At 53.0% G+C, this 27938-nt stretch overlaps 1 protein-coding gene across 4 annotated transcripts in view; it reads right to left on the reverse strand.

Moving 5' to 3' along the window:
* RRM2 (ribonucleotide reductase regulatory subunit M2) overlaps positions 1-27697 on the reverse strand; it is a 35306-nt gene extending 7609 nt beyond the window's left edge. The window contains exons 1-13 of one of the 4 annotated variants that reach the window (XR_011504212.1): positions 27119-27313; positions 26966-27040; positions 26442-26585; positions 26131-26247; positions 25541-25674; positions 23635-23729; positions 23395-23528; positions 22420-22524; positions 22223-22336; positions 11279-11372; positions 10807-10867; positions 5399-5497; positions 1632-4977 (exon numbers count right to left, since the gene is read on the reverse strand). Coding sequence is in view for 1 of the 4 variants with exons in the window: in XM_014866752.3 (XP_014722238.2) it covers positions 21992-22144; positions 22223-22336; positions 22420-22524; positions 23395-23528; positions 23635-23729; positions 25541-25674; positions 26131-26247; positions 26442-26585; positions 26966-27040; positions 27119-27223 (1176 nt within the window). In the remaining 3 variants the exon portion in view is untranslated. Of the gene's footprint in view, positions 1-1631; positions 4978-5398; positions 5498-7677; positions 8054-10806; positions 10868-11278; positions 11373-21176; positions 22145-22222; positions 22337-22419; positions 22525-23394; positions 23529-23634; positions 23730-25540; positions 25675-26130; positions 26248-26441; positions 26586-26965; positions 27041-27118 lie in introns of those variants that run through there. The other 3 variants (XR_006528801.2, XR_006528800.2, XM_014866752.3) reach the window with 3 other exon arrangements.
* Positions 27698-27938: the final 241 nt, after the last annotated feature.

Genomic DNA, 27938 nt, shown 5'->3' on the forward strand with positions numbered 1-27938 from the left:
GGAAAACATCCCTCTAAGACCTGCCTCTCTGCGAGGTCCTCACGGAAAGACCCTGAGTCTGATCTCAGTGTCACCAGTGCAGAGGCTGGCCCAGGGCTGTTGGTGGAACTGAATGGAAGGAGAAACCCGAGCAGGGTTGGCCTCAGTCTCCTGAGAATTAGATACAGGAGTAGACCCGAGGTGAACACTGTTAGCCAAGGGGAGCAGTCTCTGGAAGAAACAAGGAATTCAGTGAGGAAATCAATGAGGAGTGAACGTGGACGCAACCTCCTGGGATCCTCCGGGAGTCTGAGATGCCCAGGGAGCTTTGCTCATTGTCTCAGCCCCCAGAGCACATGGTAACTACTGTTCACAGCTCTTCAACCACTCAAGCTTGAACTAAGGATGGCTCCACTCACTAGGGATGTGGTTCTTGTCCTGCTTGGGGCCATGACTCTTTTGAAAATGTCACCCACCCCCACCTCACCTCTCAGGACCAGATGTAAATAAAAAGTAAGGCCAGACTTGGTCCCCATTCAAAACTGACATCCATCTCTTGGCCCAAGAGTGTGATATAAATGACTAATTCATGGAAGAAGCCCAGAGACTGTCCCATCCAAAAGGCTAAGCCCCCACCAGGCCTCCAGGCATGGCTCTTCATGGGTCACTGTTCTAATTACTACTTGGTTCTCTGAAGGTGAAGGCACTGAGAGGGGCTCTCCTGGGCCTGCCCCGGTTGAGTCAGTGTGGCCTCAGCTTGGTCACAGCTGACCGATCGGCTGATTGACCCCGTGCTCCTGGGGAAGGAGGCTGCTCCTTGGAACCACGGAGCCATTCTCTCTGCTGGGAGCAGCCAGGCCTCGCTCAGGGCAGAGCCCCAGCCTGAGCTCCAGAGGCACTCGCTAAGCTGGTTATTATTTGAATTTAAATTCGCATAATGAGTTCAAGAGGCCCTATTACTCCAGACACAGAAAATGAAATTAGTGAGCAGAGACCATGCAATTGTACACTAATCTCCTCCTCTGGACAAGGAAGGTTAGCGAGGGAGGGCGCCAGATCCCAGGGCTGCGTCCAAACCCATCTGTGTCATCACTGCCCCGACTCCAGGCAGGAGAGGACAGAGGCAACTCGGGGACCAGCCCTTCACGCCCTGCTGCTCAGAGAGACGAAGATGTGCTGGGGTTGGAAAGATTCAGCCACGACCCCTTCAGTCTCCCAAAGCCCCCAAAGGCAGGCGGTGTGGAGTGGGGGAAATGGTGCAGTGGGATGACCCAAGGTTCCTGGGTTCAAATCCTGGCTCTGCCACTTACAAGCCATGTGACCTCGAACCATGAAGATGACTCAGTCTCTCACTCATTTTCTCAGCAACAGGCGGAGACCTACTGTTGCCAATTTACAGATGGGGAAACTGAGCCCAGAGAAGTTAAATGACCTGGATCCCTGAGCCTTGAGGGTTTTTTCATCCATAAAATCAAGGTAATCAATCCCATCTCAAAGGACTGTGACAAGGATTAGATACGGTAGCGTTTATGAAAATGACCAGCACGGTATTGGACACAAAGCGGCATGCAATGGCATTCTTCTCAGAATGCATTCATTCATTCACTTACCACTCCTTTCATTCATTCATTTATTTATTTATCCCTTCATTAATTCATGCACTCTTTTATTTAAAATATGAAGGCCAGCTCTGGTGCCTGAGAGCCCAACAGTAGGCACTCTATTGTGGCCCAGGCCTGGCAGGTCCCCGTTCAAACACAGGTGCCACCTTCACCCTCCCCCGCCACGTCAAGCTCAGCCCTGCAGGACAGGACGTTTGCAGATAAGAAGTAAAACTGAGCCCTTAGCCCCTCCACCAGGATTACTCATTATCCTAAAAATGGAAACCACACAAATGCCCATCAGGAGTGGAAGGAATAAACCGAGGTATATTCGTACAACGGAATACCCCCAGAGCAACGGAAAGGATGGACTGCAGCTACACGGCAACGCAGACGAGTCCCACCAGCATGGCGTGGAGCCAAAGAAGCCAGACGCTGGAGCAGATGTCCTATGATTCCACTTACATGTGGTACCAGACCCGGCAAGACCCTCCCAGGTGACAGTCGGGTCATGGCCACACCGAGCAGTGAGGCACAGAGGGGCCAGGAGGGGCATCCTCGTGCTGTACTTATGCTGCAGCCTTCTCTTTCCTGATCTAGGGGCCGATGCCCCAAGTGCATTCACTTTATGAAGCATCCAGCTCTGCTCTTACGATGTGTGCATTTTTCTGTATTGTGAAATCTGGTTTTAAAAAATATTAGACATCCAGGGAGGCAGCATGTAGGCAGTGAGACACCTGGGTGTGGCTGCTGGGAGGGCCAGGCCTGGACTGAGTGTGCGGGTCATCAGTGGGAGTCAGCGAGTCGGGAGAGAGGAGGGGAGGGCTGGGCCCTGGAGCCCACAGGTTCACAAGTTGCGGGGGTGGGGGGCGAGGTCCAGCAGAGGAGACGAGAAGGGGAGCTGGTGAAGCCCATGGGAGCCCCAGAGGCCATGGAAGCTTCCAGGAGTACGGGCTGCCAGGAGTCAGGGAGGATGAGGACCGAGGACCCACCAGCGGATCTGGCAACAGGAAGGTCACTTGATAAGAGCATTTCAGAAGTGGAAAGGGGACAAGAGCCAGACTGTAGCTGGCTGCAGAGAAAAGCAAGGCGAGCAGGGCAGACGAGACCCCATGAATCCTACTCATCTCTCCAGGCTCAGCTCAGTGCCCCCGCCTCCAGGAAGCCTTCCCTATGGCACTCTTCCTCTCAAGGCCACTTCACCTTAGTCACTGAAGGCTGTCCCCACCAGGTGAACTGGCATGCCCTGGGAGGAGGGACTGTCTCTTTGTCGCCCCCTGCATCCTCCCACACAGTAGGCACTTCAGAAATCTTAGCTCCTCTGCCTTCTCAGATCACAGCAGCAAATTCTGAGACTTTCCCCAAACTCTGATTCCCCATGAAATGAATCATTCCTCCCCAAACAACTGTTGTTTCTATTTTGCTGTGCGAAGATTATTAGTATAATGATGAGACCTAATATTGCATTAATTTGGTTGTGAATTATCTGTATTGTCACAGTCATTAACTCAGCGATTGCAATTTTGTTTTAATTTAATCTAGCTCTTTGTGTGCATTCGGTCAAAACTTCCAAAAACAATGTAAGCCAGAACTGCTTTTCAGAACAGACTGATTATCACATTTATGGAATTTATGGAAATCCAGCCTGCGGGGACCGCCCTCGGAGTGAGAAAAGCCAGAAGCAGCAGGTGCAGCCAGGTGAGTCCAGGGCAGGGCCAACGCTCCCTCACCACTGTCCCCACCCCCAACAGGGCCGGTTCTCCTGCCCCCTCAGCCCCTCTAGACAAACCGCCCCCAGGGCCTCAAGGTCAAGAACTGGATGGGATCCATCTCTCTGTCCCTTGCAGGGCTCTGGGCAAGTCCCGCACACAGCATGGCTGTGCTGAAAATGTGGCCGGTAGGAAGGAGGAATGAGCAGGCCCCTAGCAGCACTTCCCCCACACACAGGAGGGACGGCCTGGATAAGGTGGGTCTCTCCGAGCTCGCATCACAACCCCAGTCCCAGCCGTGGCTGCAAAGGCTGGCGAAAAGCCTGGGTCGACTGGAATTCATCTGCCTTTTCATCATGGGGCTTCACAATCTTTGTGCTTGAACTAAACATGACCAGCTATGTGGCTGGTGTCTGAAACTGGCTGGTTGTCCTCCAAGAGACTCCCGAGGCAGCGTTTACCCCTCAGCTGACCCCACCCAGAAACCTCACTGCTGTGCAGGAACCAGAGCACAGATTAGCTTGCTGGGAAAACTCACATTAGCCAAGCTCGCATGGCTGATGTATAAACTAGAAGCCAGGTTTTTCACTGACAATGAACAACTGAGCTGTGACAAGGATGGGACTACTTTCTCCCAGAGATGCAGTCTTACCTTCACCTGCCACCCCAGACCCTTCTCTGTCACAGGGCCTGGGGGTCCTGAGGCATCAGGCACAGTGCTCTCACCTGGCCTCTCTGTGGCTCTCCTCTCCTGCTCCTGGTGTGGGCGGTCCTGGCCCTCCAGGATGCTGAAGCTCAGCCTCCCCCTCCTCCAAGTCCACTGTCCATACTCTTTGTCCTTCTATTGCAGCCCCTCGCCCTGGGGCTTTGGGGGAAATCCCAGTACAGTCAAAGGGCTGAGCTCAGGACCAGCCCCTCCCCACTGTTTATCATTGCATTCCAGAATCCAACACAGGGCCTCCTCTTGCACCTCCATTCTCTCTTCCTTGCACCTCTCCGTGAGCACTCCTCTAGGAGGCACACTGCCCTGGGGGCTGTCCCCAGCTCTCCACATGGCTCAGAGGGGCCTAATCCCAGAGGAACCATGGCGGGGACCCCCACCAAGGACCCTGCCTCTCTCTTTGCTCACAGCATTTATTCAGCTCCCTTTAGATCTTATAGGCTTGGGAGCTGTTCTCCCTCTAAGAAGATTGTGCATATCCCTCTTCAATTACAAACTGGCTTATATTTCCAAAGTGTAGACCGGCTCCTTGGGGTACCTTCCCATAGACCCAAGCAGACCCCGGCCAGAGGAACCAAGTCCACGGAGAGCAGCGTGGGGTGGGGGCTTGGAGTCAGACGACCTGGTTTGGAAGACTGCCTGTGTGACTTTGGACAAGTTGAACAACCTCTCTGGGCTTCTTCTACTTAAAGCAGAGCCAATGTTGTTGGGAGAAACTCACAACATAATTACACCTCCCTGGAGGTACCATGGGAGTCATGTAACCCTGGCTCAGTGTCACTTCCTCAGTTGGGGGATTCCGGCTCTGGGAGAACTCTGCTGTGTCCTGGAGGAAACCCATGTGCTGGAGAAGACTGGAAAGAGGGGGGCTGGCATCACTCAGGCTAGGCCCAGTGGTTCATGGCTCAGCGGCTGCGGCCAGCCAAACGAGGATCAGAAGTACTGAGGCGGAAAGGAAACACTTTCCCTGAAATAGAAGAGGGGAAGGAATTAGAAAAGGTGGAGGAAAACCCGAGAACCCGGCCATAGTGTGGGGTGGGAGATCAGCTATTGCGTCCACCAGCGCTTCTAGAAGAAAGGGTGGCCTAGCACTGAGGGCCTGAATGGGGACACACCCAGCTCCCTCTGCTCCCAGCCTGCGCTCCACTGCTCTGAGCCATCCGGGCTGCCTCCTCTGCGAGCGGCCAGAGGGATGGAGGAACTGAGTTCCTTCCTTCGTCTGCAGAACAAGCACGCAGAGAGAAGAAACCAAGCGCAGAGTCTCACGCAGCCAGGCTGCAACTTAACACATGACACTCAGATATGCAAAATATGTAGCTTATTTATTTCTTGGTAATTTATCTTCCCATTTTCACAAGACTCCACCCCACTGGAGAATGTAAACTTGCCTATTAAAGAAACCCCAGGGCAACGGGGCCTTGTAGCTTGAACACAGCAGAGAAGCTGGCACATCCTCCTTCTTTCGAAACCACCTCAAAGATAGCCATCTGCAAAGATAAACCACAACGCTTACCTTACACCACACACAAAAGTGAACCAGAAAGTGGATCAGAAGCCTAAACGCAGGAGCTAAAACTACAAAGCTTCTAGAAGAAAACATAGGAGAAAATCCTCATGATCTTAAAGTTGGGAAAGATTTTTTAAACAGGACGCACAAAAACTATAAAAGAAAACTATAAACAGGAGACACACAAACTATAAAAGAAAAAAACCCAGTAAATTGGACTTCATCAAAATTAAAAATCTCTGATTTTCAAGACACTGTGAAGAAAACGAAAAGGGAAGGCCCAGACTGGAGCAAATATTTACAAACCATGTATCTAACACAGCACTTGTATCCAGACTATACAAAGAACCCTTACAACCTAATAAGACGACGGATTCGAATAGACAATTAACCAAAGAAGATCCATGTCTGGAAAATAAGCACATAAAAAGATGCTGTGTCATCAGTCATTAGCAAAATGCAAATTAAAGCCACAGAGGGAGCACCTGACACCCACTGGGATGGCTGAAATTAAAAAGACTGGCCACACGAGGCTGTGAAGCAACTAGAACTCTCTCACGCACCTGGGGACGGGGTGGAGCCATGGGCACACACCTGGGGGTTGGGGGGGGCGGGATGTGATCACAGCTGGGAGCAGGGGGGTGTTAAGAACACAACTAGGGGCGGGGGGGGGGTGAGCACCCTGGGAGCAAGGGTACACACCTGGGGGCAGGGATGGGGGGGTGAGCATACCCCCAGGGGCAGGGGTTGGGGGGATGAGTACACACCTGGGAGCAGGGGTTGGGGGATGAGCTCAGGGCTGGGGGCAGGAGTTGGGGGTAAGAACTCACAGGGCTGCAGGGTCTGGGTTACCAGGCTGCAGAAGAGGTACTGCTCAGGCACTGGCTGAACGGCCGGACCACCCCGCGGAGGCTGGGGCAGATGGCAGACTCAAAGCCCACTCGCATCCCTTCCCAACCTTGTAGAGCAGTGGTTCCCAGCCCCCGCTGCACATTAGGATTGCCTGGGAGCTTTAAACATGCCCAGAGGTCCATCCCCTCCCCTAGACAGTGGGATTTAACTGGTACATGCCTCTTGACTTCGGCCATCTAGTTGCAAAACCCAGGAGCAATGGAGGAGAGGGAGCTCAGAGGCAGAAAGGAAGACGGGTGTGGAAGCGGCCTGGAATTCAAACCCCATTTATTTATTTATTTTTAAACATTTTTATTTTTCCTTTTTCTCCCCAAAGCCCCCCCGGTACACAGTTGTGTATTTTTAGTTCTGGGTCATTCTAGTTGTGGCACGTGGGACGCCACTTCAGCATGGCTTCATGAGCGGTGCCATGTCCGTGCCCAGGATTCGAACCAGCGAAACCCTGGGCCGCCAAAGCGGAGTGCGCGAACTTAGCCACTTGGCCACGGGGCCGGCCCCTCAAATCCCATCTCTGCCTCTCACCAGCTGTGTGATCTCAGGCCAATATGGTGACCTCTCAGCCTCAGCGTCCTCACCTAGACATCCCTCCCAGAAGGTGGATGAGGGTCAGCAACAATATATGTAACTATTCGGTTTGGTGCAGGTACCTTGAAGTGTAACAAAGCGGGGCTCTTGTCACCGTTCCCCCCTCAGCTGCCTCTGATTCCTGCAAGTGGACTGGGCTCCCGGACCACCTGCACTGCTGGGAATTCAGATGTGAGCCAGGGGAGAGGCTGGCCGCATAGACAGGGCTGCCTTGGATCCACAGTTCCAGCTTCCATGAGACTATTCTGGTTCCAATTCAGAATGCCTGGCTCCTGGCTGAATGGCTTTGTCCCAAAGATGTAATTTCTATTTTGATTCCACGCGATATTTAATGAAACGACTTTCAGACACCATGCAGCGTGTCTGAGTTATGAAACCACAGCTTCTGACTCCCCAACACGACACAATCACAGGCCCCCTCTTGTTGCTACGGGAGCTCCCCCATGTCAGATTGGAGGCACCGAGCACAGCCCCGGGGGCCGACGCCCACCATAATGGCACCTTCATGCTGTCTGCCCCGGGGGCCCGGCGCCCCATGCCCCTGCTGCTTCTGGCTGGACAGTGACAGCACCCTCCGCCCAGGCTGCCTCCTGTCTCCCTCTCTCCAATCCAGCGCTGTTCAAACTGCCATTAAAAACATTCAGGAGACAGGAAATCAATGGAGAGGGTTGCAAACAGCATTTTTAGAAAAACAAATGAAACAGGATTAGAATAGAAAACACTGGAATGCACTGCACATAGTAAGAGTGATTGCAGCTTCGTGGCACTGGCTGTGAGGGTGTAGCCCGGGTCTCTGCAAAACGAAAGACTGAAAGCACACAGCCGTAATCCACCACGCTCTGACCTCTCTGAAATGCACAAATGACCATGTCACTTTTAGCTAGAACTCAGTGAGGGTTTGGGACAGAGCTCAGATCCCTCGGTGCTCAGCGTACCGTGAGTACACCTGCGTGCGCAGTGCATGATGTCACTGCAGCTGTCTCCTAGGCGATCCCACTCCACCTGCTGACCTCCTCTGGGCTAAGATGACTTCCTGGATCTATAGAAGCAAAGATATAAATATTTCTAGAAGTCTTCCATTCAAAAGGAAGTAGATGCCCTACAATTTCTCAAGAGCTTGGCTATTAACAACAGGCATTGCACCCACAGGCAGGAACAGTTTGTTGGTGGTCACTGAAGGGCCGGAGTCATGAGGTCACTCCCACGTTTAGGGTCGAGGATGCTGCCGGGCTCAAAAGCTAAACGCTGGGAGAAGGCAGGCAGCTGACTGCAGCTGGAGCCCAGCCCCAGGGCCCCAGAAATCTCTAGAACCACAGGGATGCCAAATGGTACTCTGCCAGCAGCTTCATAAAACTCATTTCCCACCACGTCATGTGAACATCTGGACAAGCACAGGTTCCAAAGAAAACTGAAAAAGAAATAAACTGTGCACTGGCCAGTAGATGTGAGACTTCTCTGACCTTGCAGGAACCCAAGGAGACGCCTCGGGCACCGGCTGCCGTCTGTGTCCTCTCTCAGTCCTGGGCAGGGAGCACAGCCTGGCCCAGAGCTTGGGGACACTTGTGCAAGGAAGAGCCGGCATGCCCTGAGGACTCCGACTTCGGCTCGGGTTCCAGGCCCCAAAGGCCTGACGCTCCTGGCTACAGGACAGTCTCCAGAAGGGCCTGTGCATGAGCAGGGCGGCGGGACGGACCTAACAGTCAACTCAGCAGCTACAGCCATCCACCAGTTAGCCAGGACGTCAGGAGAGAGCAGAGGGAAGAAAGTGGGCAGAGGCAGTGAGCCCTATTTACCGACCAGCCCCTCAGGGGCCTGGGCTCCACAACCATCATCTCTTAATCCCCACCAGCAAGACCCTCTTGCTACTGTGTCAGAGACCCACTACCCCCAGGTCAACCATTCATTCATTCATTCACTCATTCATTCATTTAACAAACGTTTACTGAGAGAATCCAGAGTGCCTGCCCCTTGCCAGATACTGGCTGAAGATACCCAGGGAGCAGTAGACCCTGTCCCCGCCCTGAGGAGACTTACAACCCAGGGGAGGGGTCAGAAAAGTGACAGGTACGATTCTGCTTGATAAACGCTCAGAAGAGGGGACCCCTGATCCAGCTTCGCGGGGTCTGGGGAGGCTCCGGGGGAAAGTGACCTCGAGGCTGAGACGCGACAGAGCAGAGCTGGACAGGGGGTGAGGGGCAGGCAAGGTGGGGAGCAGAGGCAGCGCGTGCGAGCCCTGGAGCCCAGGGAGGGGCAGGCAGCGCGGGCGCGGGGAAGCCGGGAGGCCCTGGGGCTCCTGCAGGACGAGCAGTGGCAACACAGGGGCAGCACCCGATGTGCTTTCTACAGGATCATCCCGGATGCTCTGTGGATAGAACAGTGGAGGAGGGCAAGGCGGGGACGCGCGGCCTGACCACGAGCGCGGCCATAATCCGAGGGAGACTGCCGTGCCCCGCGCCGGGACGGGGCAAGGGTGGGCTGGGAGCGCGCGCGGTAGGGGACGGACGGCTGCAGGACGCGCGGAAGGTGCGGTGCATAGACAGGAGGGCGGGACTCCCCCGCCTGGCCGCGCGCGGAATAACAGAGGCCCAGCCTGGACGTCTGACCGGCGCCCGGACCGAGGACAGCGCACCAGGAGCCTGGCTGGCGTGCAGTTGGGGCAGTGCCGGGGAACAGCCAGGGGGAGGTGTCCAGCTGAACGTGAGGTCTGGAACTCAACACCTGCATTGCGGAGAGGGATGCGATTCCACAGCCAGTCTTGAAGAGGCTCCAGGAAAAACGGTGCGGGAGCAGAGAGGAGGAGGTGCGGGGGGACGGCCAAGGAGACCGAGCGGGGCCCGCCGGGCTCAGGGAGCCAAGCGGACGCAGTGAGAACCGAAGCGGGCCACTGGCCACAGGGGGGCGGCACAACCGACATCCAGGTTCAGAGCGACTCGGGAACCAGGTTGACCCCAACTCAGGAACCAGGCTGCCCCAGTTCCTCCCCTTACTGGCTTTGTGACCTTGGGAAAATCACTTAACCTCTCTGTGCCTCTGGTCCTTCACCTGTAAAGGGATATTGTGAGCAGTGAATGAGTCAGTATATGAAAAGTGCTTAGAATAGTGCATGGTGAGCACTATATAAATTTTGGGGAAAAGGAAAGCAAAGGTCCCGGAGGAGGAAGCCAGACAGCAGGAACTGAGGCATGAGGGACATGAAGGTGGCAGTAACTGCAGAGACCTCTTTCAAGAGGGCTGGGTGGGCGGTGCAGCAGAGAGGTGGGCTGACTCAATGGAAAGGATGTCGCTTTCCAAGGACGCGACCCAGGAGGGATAAAGAAGCCTAGAGCTAGGCTCAGGAAACCTTGAGGGGCCACCCCCCACCCCCACCCCCGCCTGGCATTCCCGCAGTGCTGGCTGCCACACCGAATCCTGACCCCACCCCGCCCTCCCCTCCTGTCTGGACTCACCCCGTGGGCTCACCCGCCCCAGACTCCAAACGCCCCGTGTGGATCAGACTCCACACCGCCGCCCCGGCCCAGCCCCTGCCCTGAGCTCCGGCCCCACGTGCGCACCGCCCGTCCAGCTTGAGCCTGCGGACCAGGACTGGCCTCTGCGGCTCCGGCCGCGTCTCCATCCCCACAGCGCTCCTGCCGGGTGCGCAGCCAGCCCCCGGAGCCTCCTGACTCCCCTCTCATGCGCATGAAACCACCTGCTAGTCCGGCCAGCTGCCTTTCCAATCGGGCATAAGGCCACCCTGCCCGCCGCCTCCCCCTCAGCCCCTTCCCACCCCGGCCAGTCGCCACCACCTCTTACCTGCACGGTGAGTCGCAACAGCCTCTGAGCAAGACTGCTTCCACCGCATCCCGACTGACACCTGACAGACAGAAACAAAAGTGCTGCTTTTCAAATGGGAGGCCCATCCAACACCCCCATATTTATCATCCCACTCCGAGCAAAAGCCAAACTCTTTACTTGAGCCTACAAGCCCCCACAAGACCCTACACACACACATACACATTGTGACCCAACTCTTGCCCCCACCCCTCACTGTGCTCTGACCACACAAAGGACAAAAACATTCCAGCCTCAGGGCCTTTGCACTGGCCCTGCTGCTGCCTGAAACACAATTTCCTCTGCTAACTACGCGTCTGTCCCCCACTTCCTCCTCCTCCAGTTCCCTCCTCTCCTCAGAGACCCCTTCCTTGGCCACCTCGTGAAAGAGCCCACGCCATCACCCGCCCTCCTCCTGCATCATTTTCTTCATTGCACTGTCACCCTGACTTACCGCACACTGGTTAGTTGGTTTGCCGTCTCCCTGTCAGTGCGCAGTCTCCACAGGCCCTGGCTTCATCGGCCCTGTGCTTCCCCGGCTCCAGCACCTGAGCGGATGGATGCACAGTAGGGCTCTCATACACACAGTGAGTCCTGGCCCCCCAGCCCCATGCCCCTGCTCCTCCCAGCTGGTACGCCTGCCTCAAGGGTACTACTGTTTCCGGCCCCGATCACCCCCACCCCTGCTCTGTCCTTCCCAACAAAAACAGGTGGGGGTCCTTCCCTGCCCCCCACCCCCTCCTGCGTGTGACCTGGGAATGTATGACCTTTAACTGCCTGCACCCTTGACTCCAAGACCCGGCGTCAGACGCCAGGCTCCCTCCGTTCTGTCAGTCACAGTATTTACCCTCTACCCACCGTGTGCCGAGGCCTCTGCTGGCAGCCACCTGGTATGCGAAAGGAGGGGGGGAGGGGTCCCGCCACAGGGGTCTGCAGCCTCCCCAGGGGAGTCTCCCACGTGAACACAGGGACACATCCCAGCACAGCGTGTTACTGGGCGTGGCCGGGTGGCACAACTCTCTGAAGCTCCGAGGGGGACCCATGGGGGTGGGAGGGACAGATGGCCCAACACCGCCAGACAAAGTGCCGGCTCTGCCACCTGCAGACTTAAGCCCCGAGCCCGGGGCACGGCAGGCTCCCAGTTGGGGGGACGCGGCTGGCGTCAGCTCTCGGAACTGAGAGGGGCGGCAGCACTGGCCTCCCGGCCACCCTCTTGGACAGAAGTGACTGGTCCCCGGTTCCCAGCAAGATCCCGAGGCAGCTGCAGGGGGTGGGTGCACGGGAGGGCCAGGCCGCCGCCCTGCAGCCGAGCCCAGGCTCCTGTGGCCAGCGGCCCCCAGACCCTGCCCGGTCCCTCTGCCTCCAGCTCCCCCAGCCGGCCGGGGACGGCCGTCTGCCCGCAGGGGTCCTGCCCAGAGTCGCAGCACCTGCTGTTTATTACAGGGAAATTAGAACAGAAAAACAGAACAGAAAGAAAAACTGCTCTCCCTCCTGCCAGTGAGACAATCGCCTGCACTTCTCACTGGGGATGCTGCCCGTCTCACCCACACACACGCGCTGTTACACCTTCGCAGCCACACTGCACGTATAATGCTATGTTGTACTACTTTCGTTCATCATGATTCTGTAAGCAGCAGTCCGTGCTGCTGTTGACCCTTCGTATTTACCATCTGTAATGACTGGTTAGCATCCTGGGTATAGATACCCCATAACTTATTTCACCATGCCCCCTCGGCTCCACATTCACACTATTTCCACTTCCAACGCTGACTGGAGAAGGGGGTAAGTCTCCCGTCAAAGATTTCAGCTTGAACGGGATGATTCAACCATTCCCCGAGCATGCACGGAGAACCTTCACCAGCAGGCGACACAGAGAAGCAAGTCACAGCGCCTGGCACACACACTCACACACAGGCATAACCACAAACCCACTGACAGCCAGGGCTCCCCTCCCCGCCCCGGCCCCTCCCTCTCTGGCTCCAAGACCCTCTGTGGCTCCCCATTACGGCCAGATCAAGTGGAACCTCCTTAGCTGGGCGCTCCAGGTCCTACCCGACCTCCCTTCGCAGCTCCCCACTTCTTCTCCCAGCAGGTGGCTCAGGCACCACCCCTGCCATCACCCACATCCCCAGGTGCAGGGTGCCCTCTCCTACCTCAGGGCTTTGCAAACCCATGTCACCCTTCTTCCCCCATGCCTGGACAACCCCGCTTACGCTCCGGGTTCACTTGGCATCCCCCAGTCTGTGAAGCCTTTCCGACTCCCCGAGGCCTGGCCTTCTCCTGGTGCCCATGGCGCCCAGGCTGACTTCTGTCTCGGCACTCAGGGCCCTGCATCCGTGGTGTGCTGGTAAATGTCGGACGCCCAGCTCCACCGGAGGGGACCCTGCATTGAGCATTAGCAATTTCCATGGTGCCTAGACTCCCACCAAAGCTGATTCTGAGCTACTGAACTGACGTTACTAATCACGGAACTGGAGAGAGATGCTCAGTAACACACCGTCATCCAGCTGTTTCCACTGCACAGAGACGACAGCCATAAATGGCCTCAGGAACGTGGATATTAGTAACGTGGTAAGATAGACTTTTTGAATATTTATTATGTTGCTCTTTAACATAATTTATCTAATTGCAAGTTTATGTAATTTAATTTTAATAATGGCTGTATCTAATAACTAGCTCAGTGCTACGGGTTGAACTGAGACCCCCCCCCAAAATCCATATGCTTAAGTCCCAACCCAATACCTAAGAATGTGACTATATTTGGAGACAGGATCTTTAAAGAGGTGATTAAGGGTAAATGAGGTCATATGGGTGGGCCTAACCCAATCTGACTGTGGCCTTATAAGAAGAGGAGAGTAGGGCCCGGCCCTGGGGCCAAGGGGTTAAGTTTGTGCGCTCTGCTTCGGTGGCCTAGGGTTTTGCAGGTTCGGATCCCAGGTGCGGACATGGCATCACTCATCAGGCCGTGCTGAGGGGGCGTCCCACATGCCACAACCAGAGGCGCTCACAACTAGAACATACAACTACGGACCAGGGGGCTTTGGGGAGAAGAAGAAGGCAAAAAGAAGAGGAAATTAGGATGCACATGTAGACACAGGGGAGAGCATGTGAGGACACAGGGAGAAGGCGGCCATTTGCAAGCCCAGGAGAGGCCTCAGGAGAAACCAGCCCTGCCCACACCTTGATCTTGGACTTCTGGCCTCCAGAACTGTGAGGAAATAACTGTCCGTTGTGTAAGTCGCCCAATCTGCAGCACTTTGTTATGGCAACTCCAGCAAACTAATGTACTCAGAAAATTCCTGACAATTTAGCAGTCGGCTCCTGACCAGAGATCAGGTACTTGCTGGCTCCAGCCCACCCTTACTGACCGTCTACCACTTTCCGGTTTCCTGACTCGACTTGTGGGCCCCTCCAGAGCAAGGTCATGCCTCACACAGAGGTCACCAAAAGCTAGAAAATATTTTAGATAGAAAATATTTTAGCTCTACATAAAATACAGCCTCTGTCGCAACGATTCGACTCTGCCGTGTAGCGTGAAAGCAGCCACAGACAGTATGCAAACACCTGAGCGAGGCTGTGGGCCGAGGAAGCCATTGATGGGCGCGGAATGTGGATTTCACGTAATCTTCATGGGTCATGAAATATCGTTCTTTTGATATATTTTTAAGCATTCTTAGCTTGAGTCTGCAGATTTGGCCCCACAGCCTAGTTTCCTGACCCCTGGCCTTTGCCACGCCCTTCCCCCCAGCACAGGGCTGGGCACAGAGGGAGGAGGGCTCAGCTCATGTTGGGCGACCCAGGGTGAGGGACTGAAGGTCTGCCAGCCGGCTCACAGGCTCCCTGATTCAGTCGACAAGGTCCCTTTCCAGGCAATGTCACCCATCTTTTTTTAATGTAAAATATTTTTCTGATATGCCAAGGGAAGAAAGAGCTTTCTGAAATGTAAATCAAATCTCTGTTCATGGCAGAACCATCGCCCTCCGCTGCCTCTGACGTGCTAAACGATCTCTTGGAAATAAAATCCAGTGCCTCTTCCATTAATAGCTTTTCCTCAGTGAGCAGCTCAGGAAGGTGCAAAATCGAATCTACAGACAGAACCACTGACCAGAGGCTGCCGGGGGCGGGGGCGACCGGGACGTGGAGGGACTGCTGGGTACAGAGTGACCACGTTCTAAAGCTGACTGTGGGTGATGGTTACGTGACTCTGAATACACTCAAACCCACTGAATCCTGCACTTTAAATGGCTGAAGTGGACAGTCTGTAAGTTATCTCTCAATAAAGCTGTTAGAAACTATGCCAGGCACTAGTCACCGAATTCTACGATGACCATTTCTTTTTTTTTTTTTTTGAGGAAGATTAGCCCTAAGCTAACATCTGCTGCCAATCCTTCTCTTTTTGCTGAGGAAGATTGGCCCTGAGCTAACATCCGTGCCCATCTTCCTCTACTTTGTATGTGGGACGCCTGCCACAGCATGGCTTGACAAGCGGTGCCGTGTCCGCGCTGGGGATCTGAATCAGCGAACTCTTGCCCACCAAAGCGGAACGTGCGAACTTAACCACCGCTGCGCCACCTGGCCGGCCACAACGATGACCATTTCTAAAGCCAGGCTTTTTGCCGCTGTCCCTGCACCGACGGAAACAAAGGGGCCCCCTGTGCGGTGGAAACACGGTTCAGCGCCTGCATCAGCCGAGGAGGCTGACTGGCCCCATGCGCCTGTTCACACCACGCACACCCTTCTTGGCTCAGTCCTGGCAGGGCCTGGCTGGGGGCCGCAGGAGAGGCTGCCGCACCAAGAGGAGGGGAGGCTCAGAGAGGCACCGTGCAAGACCTCACCCAGGCACCTGCTGCTCCAAGTGCTTTCTAGAAACAGCTGGAACCTTCCTGTTTCCCACCCCCCAGGTCAGTTACTGCTCCCCACTCTCCTGTTTCTAAGCCTGGGACTCCAATCAGTTGTGAGTGTCTGGCTCTCTCCCCAGCCTTCCAGTGTGGTGCACCACCCGTCACAGCCTGCCACCTTATTTGGGAGCTCGAGGCAGAAGCAAGTGGGCAGCAGGTCCCAGGTCAACCCCTGGGCCAGTGAGGATGTTCTCTGACTTACAGGCAACAGAGAGGCTCCTGCCCAGACAGGCCACATGGTCATGGTGGCGGGGACAAAGCAGAGCACAGCCTCCCCACCATGCCAGGCACAGGGAAAGCAGGACGAGGGGAGCGAGGCAGCAGCAGATCCAGAAGCAGTTTCCGCAGGACCAGCATGAAGGAAGGCTGGGGTACCCATCCCCTCATGAAGGGAGGTGTGTAGTAAAGGGACAGGAGTGTGGCCATGGGGCCAGTACACCCGTGTCCTACTCCTGGTCGGCCCCGGTTTCTCTATGTAGGGTCCTCAGCAAGGCACCGACATCCCTGAGCCTCTTGGCCACATCTGTAAAGTCACTGCCATGGTGACTGTGGCTCAGATGAATTCAGGGCTGTGGGTTCTGTTCACCTGTAACTCTTTGTTGCCTGCGGCAAGAACGCCAACCTGATTCTATTGGGAATTTATTGGCTTACTTAAGTGAAAAGTCTAGGGTGTGGGATTCAGGCATGGCTGGATCCAGAAAACAAACAGTCATGAGGACCCCATTTCTCTGTAGATCAGCTTTCCTTTCCCATGTGTGGGCCCCACTCTCAAGACAGGCCTGCCTTCATGGCTGCAAGGTGGCTGCAGCAGCCCAACCCTCTGTTCCCTGAACTCCAAGGTCAGGGGGGGAAACAGGGCCACTCCCATCCCCAAACCAGACGCTCAAGTCCTAGGCCTGGCTGGCTGGCAGGAACCTGGTCCTTGTTGCATGGAGTCTGGAACCCCAGTGGCTGTGGTCAGGGGACTTTTGAGAGTGGGCACAGTGGTCAGTTAGTGGCCTCTTGGAGAAGAGCGAGCCTTTCTAGGCCCTACCCACTCTTGAGGCAGATTCATTCTCCTGCCAAAGCCAGGAGGGACAGCAGCTGCCCCCACCATCTCTGCCAAATTCAGAGGGGTGCAGAGCGAGGCCTTCTCTGGTCACTGGTAACCTCCAGCCGGTCTTTAAACTCTCACATTGGGCCACACCCGGCGAGGCTCAGCCTGCCCCAGACGAGAGGGGCCCGACATCTCCACGTCAGCGTGTCTAGAACCAGCTCCCACAAGTCTTTTCACCTGCTATCATCCAGCCCCAAAGCCTTGCCTGTCTGCCCCCAGGTTAGCGTGGCCACACTGTGAACGGCCATTAGATCACAGCTGCCCAGTCCATGCTGGCCCCTGGACCTCGCCTGGTGGTCCTGCCTGGACACGAGAGGACTGGGTGGCCTCGAACATCTGGGGTCTTCGGACTTCCTGACCGTGAGGACGAGCCACTTCTGGAAAATCACCACTTTCTCAACATCGCCTACCCATCCTGTCCATTAAAGCTCCCTTTAGAAAGGAGGTGCCTCCCCTTCCATCCTTTGCATCTCTCCTGTCCTTTCCTATTTTCCATCTACTTCTGGATAATTCCTTCAGATAATATCCTTTCTGGTCACTCACTCCTCAGCTGTGTCTCATCTCACTGGAGCTTTAATTCCAGCATGGGCTGCATTCCCAGCAATCCTAACTGGTCCTTTTCACCGTCTGCCTAGTGCTTCTTCAGAGCACTGTTCTTTGGGTTTGATTCATTTTCCCCTTTGATCACAATAGTATCTATGGTCTTACAACGTCAAGTTCTTGGGATTTTTAAACCCACTATTCCTACGATCGTGTAGTTTGTTACCTCACGTTTTGTAGTTTCTGGCTGTGAGCTCCACCTGTGGGAAGCACGTGCAGCTGGGCTGGGGTTGCGCCCCTCCCGCGAGTTCCCAGAGTGCCAATCTGAGGTGCAGGCCTGGGGTTTTGATTTGGGGTCCAGCAAGACCAACACCGTGATCCTCTCCCCTGGGCCGGTAGGATTACTTCTTGACCCCCATTTCCCTGGGGGTCCTGGCTCGATGTGGAGGTCTCGGTTCCAGCTCCTCTCCTAGTGCAGGCGAATCCCCCTCTCCAAACCCAACGGGCTAAGAACCCCGCTCCCCCCAGGGCTGCTGCAAGCACAGGCTCCCATGGCCGGTGTCTTCGTTCCCAGTGCCTGGGAGTTTCCCCTTCTTGGGAATTCATCGCCCATTTGACTTTTGCTGTTGGTTATCACTGGCCGGTGTCAGAGCAGAATGGTTTTTAGGGTACCTTAGTCCGGCCAAGCTAAGGTGCTGTGATTACCGGACCTTACATACAGCAGTGGATCCAGCCATTCTCATCAACATCCCGATGTGGGGAAGCCCCTCTAGGGAAGGACAAGGAGACACCACTAATTACGTTCTTTCTCCCGTGCCCAGAGCACACCAGGAGGGTAGCCCCTCTGCAGAAAGGGGCAGGGGTCCTATGGAAGTCTTCTCTGGTTTGAATGGGTCAAGCCATGCAATCCTGTTGCCTCAAAGCTGCAGCCACTCACTGAGGGGCTGGGACTATCTCGCTATGTCAGGATCCCCAGATAACAATGACAGGGCCATAGATCCTCAGTAACATGAAAAAAACCAGTCAGCTCCCTGGCCGGAGGGCAACAAATGACCCATCTAGTGCCGGCTTTGTAAGGAGCCAGTGCTGACTGGACCACAGGCCACAGCAGCGCCCAGCAGGCAGAGGGAGGCCCTCACAGGTCTGCTGTCAGCAGCCAGGCTTGGCCCCGTGTCCACATGCAGTAAACGTGCCTCTTACCTAAGTGCGGGGCTCAGTGCATCTGGAGTGCAAATCAGAGCACAGCCAGTTAAAACTGAACAGGGCTCTTTCCAGGAGTGGTATTAAGAGCCCACGGGCAATTGTAATGGACACTCAGACTTGAAAACCACTGGCCTGAACTGTATATAAGGAGTTCATCCTATCCAGCTCTCAAATACCCGAGTCTCCCAAGGTGAACTTGTTACAATCGCAGGCTCCCTGGTGTCCCCCTAAGACTGATTCAGTAGGTTTGGGATGGGGCCCATTGAGTCTTTATCCATCAAATCCATTGGTAATTCTGACAGTGGTCTGACCACACGAACTGACGCAGGTCTTCCCAATGAGGCATGGGGGGCGGGGTGGGGCGGGGGTTCCAGGGAGAGCATGTGAGGCTGGCATAAGTGAACAGAGGAAACCCAACTGTGGGCTGCCCACAGGGAGGCTGTTCCAGTAGGTCATGGCTGCCTGATGGTGCCACCCAGCTGACATTATGAATCAAATGACATTCATGGAGTGCCTTTGGGGTGCAAAGGCAAAGCTCTGTGCTGGGTTCCTCCAGGACACAGAACACCTTTACTCAAGACCTTACCCACCCCAAAGTACTCAGCTCAAATTAATTTCCTCATTCATCAGCCACTCACTGAAGGCCTGATCCCCGAGGCCACGTGCTAAGATAGGGAGATGGATAAAACCTGCGTATTCTAAGTGAGCATCCTCCTTCATAGGAGAAACACAGTGAGAATTTTGATGCAAACAAAGCAGGAAGGCAAGAGCAGTACTGTCAGGAAGACTGGCCGCCAATCCCCGCCTCTGCCCCAGAAAACATCACTATCAGTAAGACTCGCCCCCAGTCCCTACCTCTGCCCCAGAGAAACAGTGTCACCGTCCCCACGCCTCCTAATGCTCCCACCCAGCTTGAATTCTCTGCTGCTCCTTCCCTGTTCTGGCCCCAAAGCCACATCCCCACCCGACACCCAAATTCACTATGCACCAGTTTCCTCCTCTGCTGCACTTCCAACGCCCAGAACAGTGCCTGACAAGGTAGCTGCTGTTGGTTAAACGAACAGCTGCAGACCAAAAGTGGTGACACACAATTTGGCATTTGGGAACGGACAGGTGTGATTTCTAAAAGGTTTTACTAAGGTGGGTGGGACTGAGTCAGGAAGGGCATTTATAGAGAGGGACTGATCTGAGCCCACGCGGAAGTCCACACAGGTCAATCTGATGGGAGAACAAAGCAAAACCCCACCGGGAAGCTTCAGCCCCATCTGTTCCCACCCCCACTGCTTTACAGATGGGAAAACCAAGGCCCAGATTAGCGGCTCCCCCAGGGTGGTTAGGAAGGCGGACTCACTGGCTCCTGGCCTCACACCGCCCACGTGCAGTGTGGCAGGTGATGCTTTTGGGCCCCACCTTTCAGGTGCACCTCTTCCTATATACCTTGTGCCAGAACAGGCATGAGGAAAACCCCACGCATGAGATACTTCCTGATTTTTTTCTTCCTGAATTGAAATGCAAGATTTATCAAGGAACTGACATAAGAGCAGTTCTATTTTAATCATTTAACACTTGTGCAGTATTCAATTTTAAGAGATTTTGAAACGCTTTAGACAAAATCTGTTTCCATTTAAACAGATGAAGAAATTGACTCCTACTTGGCAGAAGTTAATTCTTACATCACACAGCTAACGGGAAGGGAATCCGAAAATCTGCTCCCAACTTCCACCTGTACCTGACCACGCCAGGCCAAGTGTTGGTGTGTTTTTTGTGTTGCACAAGTGTAAGGACTATATAATCTGGATTAACTTTAGGTAACAATAATTTAAAAGATAGAAAATGATCACATATTACAGAAATTTTTAAATGGGCTATTTGACCATTTATACAATAAAAAAACTGACAATGAAACAGGCTAGTGGTCAGCCAACACACAACATGTGTTAACAAATGTGGCCAAAGGATTGATGTATGACGCTTGTCTCCCAAGTAACACCTTGGCCTTTTTTTGGCAGATTGGAACATAAAGGCATATTGATTCAAACTGTCCTATTAAGTATATCTATTAGTTTATACTTCTTTCTGAAATTACTATTTGAATGGAACATGTATTAATAGCTCACACAAACTAGTTTTCTAATGCACCAGGTGATGCTCAGATTTAGGCAAATGCTACAAGTAATTGCACTGAACGATATCTACTCAACTATGAACTGCAAGATAATACTGGGTAATTATTTCAAAGTATGAACTCCAGATATATCTAAAAGGACATATAGAAAAAAAAAGCATTTTCTAATTTAAGACGTGTAGTAAATATAAATGGATTATATCAACAGTACCTACTCACACACAAATTAAACCAAACTCAGAACGAATACAACTTGTTGGAGAGCCATTTTCAGTCCTACTTTTACCACTTAATAGGAGCAAGATCTTAGCTGGGTCATTTCGTTCAAGGATGATTTGAAAATCAATTTACAATACTATCTTAGATCCCAGCTATGAAGACATTTCAAGGATCTTTCATACTAAGAGGAAGTTAGGAAAAATACAATTTGAGAAATAAAATGATATTGTCCTTCACACCCCCAGGTTGCCAGCAGTCTGCCCAGGCCACACTTTAATTCCTAATGATTGAAATTAGAAGCTCCTTTTTCCTTTATCTCTTATCCCATAGTACTTGACCTGGGCTACAGAATACAAAACACAACTTGTCGTCGTGTATGTGGCACCAACTGGCTAATAGCTAGGTATGCACACGACTGACTTTAAAGTTGATTAAAAAGCCCTTCAATTCATTAAAGAAAATAAAGAACAAATAACATGCTTAGTTTACACAGGTTTAACTTATTTTTGTCACCGAGTAAATTTTGAATCGGCTCTCATTAGCGGCCAATAGGTCTGCGTTTGGTGAGAAACCAACAAAGTTAGGTTAAATCAGGCCTTTACCTCAACAGTACAAATTATGTTTATTTATGTGTAAAGTGCCAGTTTTATATACAAATCAGTAAGCAAACTTTAAAAATCTGCTTTGAAGCAGTGAGGCTGATGTCTTCCAACGGCCTGTGGCGCTAAGTGAAAGCTTAATAACCCCGCTGGAGCAGACTTGCTCGAGTCCCCACAGAGGCCAAGAGCTGTTCGGAGCCACGGTGAATCCACGTGCAGCTAGCCTGCTTGCAAAAGCCCAACAGGGATGGACGAGATCTTCCCTAACCTAAGCCTTGTCTATGCTTTTGCTCTAGGTAACACGGCTAGCCTTCTTAATAAACAGAACTAATTTTGAGGTAGCTACACAGTTTTAAAGATGCCGTTAATGAACATTATGGATAATTCATGGTGTAGCTCGTTGATACACTTGAAATAGCTGATTTTTTTTTCTTTGGATGAGAAGGAAAAAAAAAATCAGCAGAATGAGAGCACATCTTCAGTTCATTTAGAAGTCAGCATCCAGGGTAAAAGAATTCTCTGTTGGACTGGACATCACTCCCATCCTCTGATACTCGCCTACTCTCTTCTCAAAGAAGTTAGTCTTCCCTTCCAGTGAAATATTCTCCATAAAGTCAAATGGATTTTCTACTCTGAAAACCTGAAAAGGTTCACAGCAAAACATCAATACAGAACTCCAGTTTCAAAAAGAACCAGAAGGCTATCAACAATACCGTACCTTGTTAAAACCCAGCTCCAGCATAAGTCTGTCTGCCACGAATTCAATGTACTGCTTCATTAAAGTGCAGTTCATCCCAATGAGCTTCACTGGCAGGGCCTCCGTCAGGAACTCCTAGGGACCAAGCACAGCTTCTCAATAAAACAAAAGCGCAGAAGTGTCCTCTCGCAAGCACAAGGCCCGGACGCATCGCTCACCTGTTCTATCCTAACAGCATTGATAATTATCTCTTTTACTCTCTGCTCCGAAGGTTTGTGCACCAAGTGTTTGAACATCAGGCAGGCAAAGTCGCAGTGTAAACCCTAGAAGAAAAAGTTTCAGATCACTATAAAACTGGGAGACCTGTCACTCCTATGGGATAGGAAACTGCTTTAGCCTTTCCCACATGCTCCTCACACATCTTGCTTGGCCATCTTGAAGGCACTTAAACTGTCAAAGGGAAGATGACTTCAGCTACTGTCTGTTCTGCTGCCACCCTGAGGTAGGCTCAGCCCCACCCAAGGCTCTCAATGCTGCCACCTAGATGACGATGGCAGGCCAGGTGTGCTACTTGCTGCTCTGTGTGGTGGCAAAGGATGGGGCAGAACTTCCGTTCAGAGCATTCATTCTTTCTGCAGCAGAGAGCTCTAATTTTGCCACTACTCCCAGCAGGAAAGGCCAAACTCAGCGACTAGGCGAGTTAGTTTTTAGATTTACATCTTAATGCTCCGGAAATCAGCAATGCAATTTCAAGTGAATTGAGCCTGCCAAGTTTTAGTGCATTAAACCCCAAGTAATCCAGATGTGGCTTAACTTAAAATGTCTGGGTACCTTCACCTTCCTTTCCACAGTTTAATCCAAGTGGATTCAAAGACACACACTGGAGCAGAGTGGATTTTCATTTCATTGGGATGCTTTTGAACTAACTTTGAAGTACAGTAGGATCACATAGAATACCAGGCAAAAATAATAAAACATCCCTATAGGGCAGTACATATGTATGACTATATTATAACATATTGAGAATACAAGCAAAGTAATTCAAAGTATTTCATCCTCTGTCAAATATGTATATGGTTGAATGCATATGTTAAACGTGGACAGGACGCATCTGATCATCCTGGGGTCCCTTGAGGGAACAATGTCATAGCTGTGTGGGGTGCAGATCAGCTTGTTATTTGATTTAGACTCACCTCATCTCTGCTAATAAGTTCATTGGAAAATGTGAGGCCGGGCATCAGTCCTCGTTTCTTGAGCCAGAATATGGATGCAAAAGAGCCAGAAAAAAAGATTCCTTCCACTGCGGCAAAGGCTACAACCCGTTCTCCTATTAAGAGTCAACGCCAAGACACACAGTGAGGAATGAAGGACAAACAAACCACTAACATCACTTAGAAAGTGAAGCTCAGGTCTAAGGCCAAAGGCGTCCTTACCATAGGTAGCCTCTTTGTCCCCAATCCACCGCAAGGCCCAGTCTGCTTTCTTCTTCACACAAGGCATCGTCTCAATGGCATTGAAGAGAAATTCCCTAGCAGGCACACAGAGCATCAGCAATGTCAGCACAGACCTCCCACCACAGGCTTCTAGAGAAGAGCACTGGGATCGAGGCCAAATTGAGACTCAAACTGAAGTGTTTTCTCTTTACTGGTTCCTCCTCCACTGTTCTTGCTAAAATCTCAACATTGATTTGGTTTACATCAATACAAATTTAGGTATTCTTTAGTTCATACTGAGCCCTAAGAATGACTAACACTAAAACTCTTAGTGCATTACACCAAGAGCATTTATTGGCTTCATTATTTGAAGTCCAAGTTGTGACATGTTTCACAGGCCCTATCTTTCAATCTGAAGAACCATAAACCCTTAACTGCCAGGACTGCTTAAGCTGTGCTTACTGTTATCTCCCTCAGTAGACAGCCCCCCCACCAAGACTATCATCGGGCCAATTATTTGGGCCCAAATGCCATATGCATATAATAAAACAATTAAAGCCAACAGCCTAACACACCTCAGGTTGCTTCCTACTGTAATTCTGTGCCACTTTGATCCCAGGTCAGGAAGGCAATCCACTGGCCCAGCCTTTAACTGGGTCTTCCTCATTACCCTCCTCTGCCTCCAACCTGTCCCTGCTCACACCCTGGCAGCCTACTGACTTCCCAGATATTCCTTCCCAGGTGACCTGTTCTAAAGTGAAGGTCATCAGACCACCAGGCCCCTTTCCTTCTCTTTCCATGTCAATGTCGTCTAGTGGAGACCTGGGTGTGCCTCTCCCCCAGCTTTTTTTGGCTTGAGGAAGATTGTCCCAGAGCTAACATCTGTGCCGATCTTCCTCTACTTTGTATGTGGGATGCTGCCACAGCATGGCTTGATGAGCGGTGTGTAGGTCTGTGCCCAGGATCCAAACCCATGAACCCCGGGCCGCCGAAGCAGAGCACGCAAGCTTAACCATTACTCCACCAGGCTGGTCCCTCTCCCTAGCTTTTGCAGCGTAACCACCAGACCTTCCTGATCCTACCCTTTCTGGCAATTCACCTCAATCATGCCCACCTTTACCTTCTTTTCCCACTTCTGTCTACAAACATGTTCAAATCTTTTTGCCCTCAAAGGGTTCCCTCACCCCTGCTAGCCTTTCAGGTCACCACTTCTTTTTCCTCCTCACATTTCCCCAGGCGATATGCAATCATCTCCCTGAGCTCACCACTTGTATTCCACAGGCCCCGCTCCTGAAGTTGACCTTAGTATCTAGACCACTCCAATAGTCCACTTCTAATTTCCCCCTCCTCTCCAGTGCATCTTCAAAATGTAAATCAGGCCTTAGCTACCTTTATTTCTCCTCTACTATCCCCTAATATAAACCACCACTCCCGTCAAACTGCCCTGTCTGAATCAGTCTCACGGTTCCTGGCTGCCTCTGCATCACTCATTCCTCGCTTATACTTCTGGCCTCATTTCCTGTCCTCTCACCAGCTCTGCAAGAAGCGGTGACCTTCTACCTTGCATCCTCCAGTCCGCCCCGCCTCACATGTGGGTCAACAGATTTGCCACAGGAGAAAAACTGTCGACCTAGGTTTTAGTTCATCAGAGAAAGCCTCGAGGATGTTTTTTCAAAAGAACATTAGATCAACGGTACAGATTACGCGGAAGAACGTCATGACTGTTAAGTGATTGGCTAATAAAGTGAATTTCGGCCTCTTCCTCAGCAGACATGACCATGGGTGCCGGGAATTTCTTTGACTTAGCATTTGAGAGTCATTTTTCTATCCCTATATGAATTCAAAAACGAAATAAAGGAACAATGAGTGAGTCCTAGATATGCGGGCACACCACCCAAACACTCACCTTTCTTTGGAATCTTTAATGTAAGTGTCAATGAGGAGACTGTACATTTCAGAATGTATGTTTTCCATGGCGATTTGGAAGCCATAGAAACAGCGGGCTTCTGTAATCTGAACTTCTTGGCTAAACCGCTCCACCTAGTGGTAAAACACAGCCAGGTTCAGCCTCAGGCAAGACCACCGGCAGCAAGTCAGTCAATGGATGTTGGTCGCATCACACTCCCTTTTTTGTCCCATTTTAAGGTTTATTTCTTTATATCATTCTTCACTATTCTGCGGTAAAGCTGGGTATTTTACGTTATATGCTCAATTTACAGATCAGAACATAGATAACCGCTATTTTAAAGGAGAGCAATGTGGCAGGCACGGGAGTAAACCTTTTACTACCACTAACCCTTTGAGCTTCTCCAGTCAGGGGAAAAAGTACTGTAATAAAGAAAGAATTGCAAAGAGTATTATAAAACGGGAAATGCCATAGAAAAGAAGCCCACCTGCAAACATACGTGCCTTCGGTATGGTAAAAGGTCAACGATGAGGAACGAAAATTAGCTCTCCCTGAAATACTGGAAAAGCAGAATTTGGGGGGAAACTCACCAAGTTCTCATTGACTATGCCGTCACTGGCTGCGAAGAAGGCCAGAACGTGCGATATGAAGTATCTCTCCTCGGGCTTCAGGGCCTCCCAGTGCTGGATGTCCTTGGAGAGGTCCACCTGAAGTCCACAAGGATCCAGCATGAGGACCCACACGCGCGCACGGTGCTCAACCCTTCTTTCCAGTTTAGCACCGCTCGATGAATACGCCCCTCACATACAGCTCCCTTCGCCAATCAGAACGTCCCCAACCACCCCCGGGGCAAGGCTTAAACTCCCTTTTTTTAAGTCTCCAAGTTCCCTAATCCGCTTACCTCCTCAGCTGTCCAAAAGGAAGCCTCAGCTTTCTTATACATCTGCCAAATATCACGGTATTCGATGGGGAAGATGACAAAGCGGCGGGGGTTTTCTCTCAGCAGCGGCTCATCCTCCACGCTGGGGGCAGGCACCTTCGTCTTCTGTTGGGGGAGAAAGACATGAACATGTTAAGGCAGAGGGCGCACCAGATGAAACTGCCATTTTTTCAGGCCAAGCACGTTCAGTTATCGGCAACCTCATGCGGTTCGAGGTTTCAAGGGCCAGCTGCCATACATGTGTTCCATATGTAACACAACAGGAATGCAGCAGAGAAGCAATCGGACACACACAGACGTGCAAGTAGGAAACGATAAGGAAGGGGAACTTTGGCGGGAAAGGAGCGCGGGCCGGGGAGGGGCTAGGGTTTGAAACAGCCGAGGAAACAATGAGGCTTTGGCGCCAATCGTGGCGCCGCCTACATGCAGCGCTCCTCGCGCCCTCAGGCCCGCTCTGCCCCCTGCGCCCCCAGCCCGCTACTCACCGGCTCGCCGGGGTCCTGGAAGATCCTCCTCGCGGTCTTGCTGGCCAGCACGCGGGCCCCGCTGAGGGCCGGGGGCTGCAAGGAGACGCGCGGTGAGGGGCATGCCCACGCCCCACAGGCGCCCGCCGCCCTCCCTGGCCCTCGCGCGCTCACCGTGTTCTCCTTGTCCGCCAGGCTGAGCCCCTTCATGGGCGAGAGCTGCAGCTGCTGCTGCTGCGAGTCCGCGATGGTGGCGAGCGGGACGCGGACGGAGAGCATGGCGGCTGGCGGTTCAGACAGGTGAGGCGGCGCGCGGGTCCTGGGAGCCCCCGGCGCCCAGCGGCCGGGCTTTTAAAGCCCCGCGGAAGGGCGAGCGCGGTGGGCGTGGCCTGGCCAGAGACGCCCGGCGGGCGGGGCCCGGAGCCGCCTTCCCATTGGATGCGCCCCGTCGCTGGTTCAGGGGCGGGTCGTGGTGGAAATTCAAGGGCTGCGCGGGAGCGCCGTCCGCCCGCCTTCCGGGCAGCCTCAGGACCCTCTGGGGGGGCCCCCACCCGGACCTCCGGGGGCTACGGGCCGGGCCGAGCCGGGAGCGGCACTGCCCAGGCGCCTGCTGGCACCCCCCGGACCACAGCTGCAGCCCCCCGTGCGTGTTGGAGGCGATGGCGCGCGTTTGGCCGGGAACCGTTTGGGATTGAATGAGACAACGCGATTGGAGCCCGCCGGCGAGCGGGAGAGGATTCCCCCACCCCCCACAGCCCCACCTCCCCGAAAACGGCTCTCCTTTGAACCCGTTTCGCGGGTCCGGTAAATGGTTTGCAAATGAGGTTGGTGCAAATGCCTCTAAAACGCCCCTGGCTGCGAGGGAACCGCCTTTCTGCGACCATTTAGATACGTGTACTTGGGCGGGGGTGCAAGGGCCCTGAGATGAGGCATGGCTGTGGGGTGGTCGGCAACGACCGTGCTGTCCAACGGTTAGAGTCACTGGCTGCTGAGT

The sequence above is a fragment of the Equus asinus genome, chromosome 6 (genome assembly GCF_041296235.1).
Source record: "Equus asinus isolate D_3611 breed Donkey chromosome 6, EquAss-T2T_v2, whole genome shotgun sequence".
Taxonomy (NCBI): domain Eukaryota; kingdom Metazoa; phylum Chordata; class Mammalia; order Perissodactyla; family Equidae; genus Equus; species Equus asinus.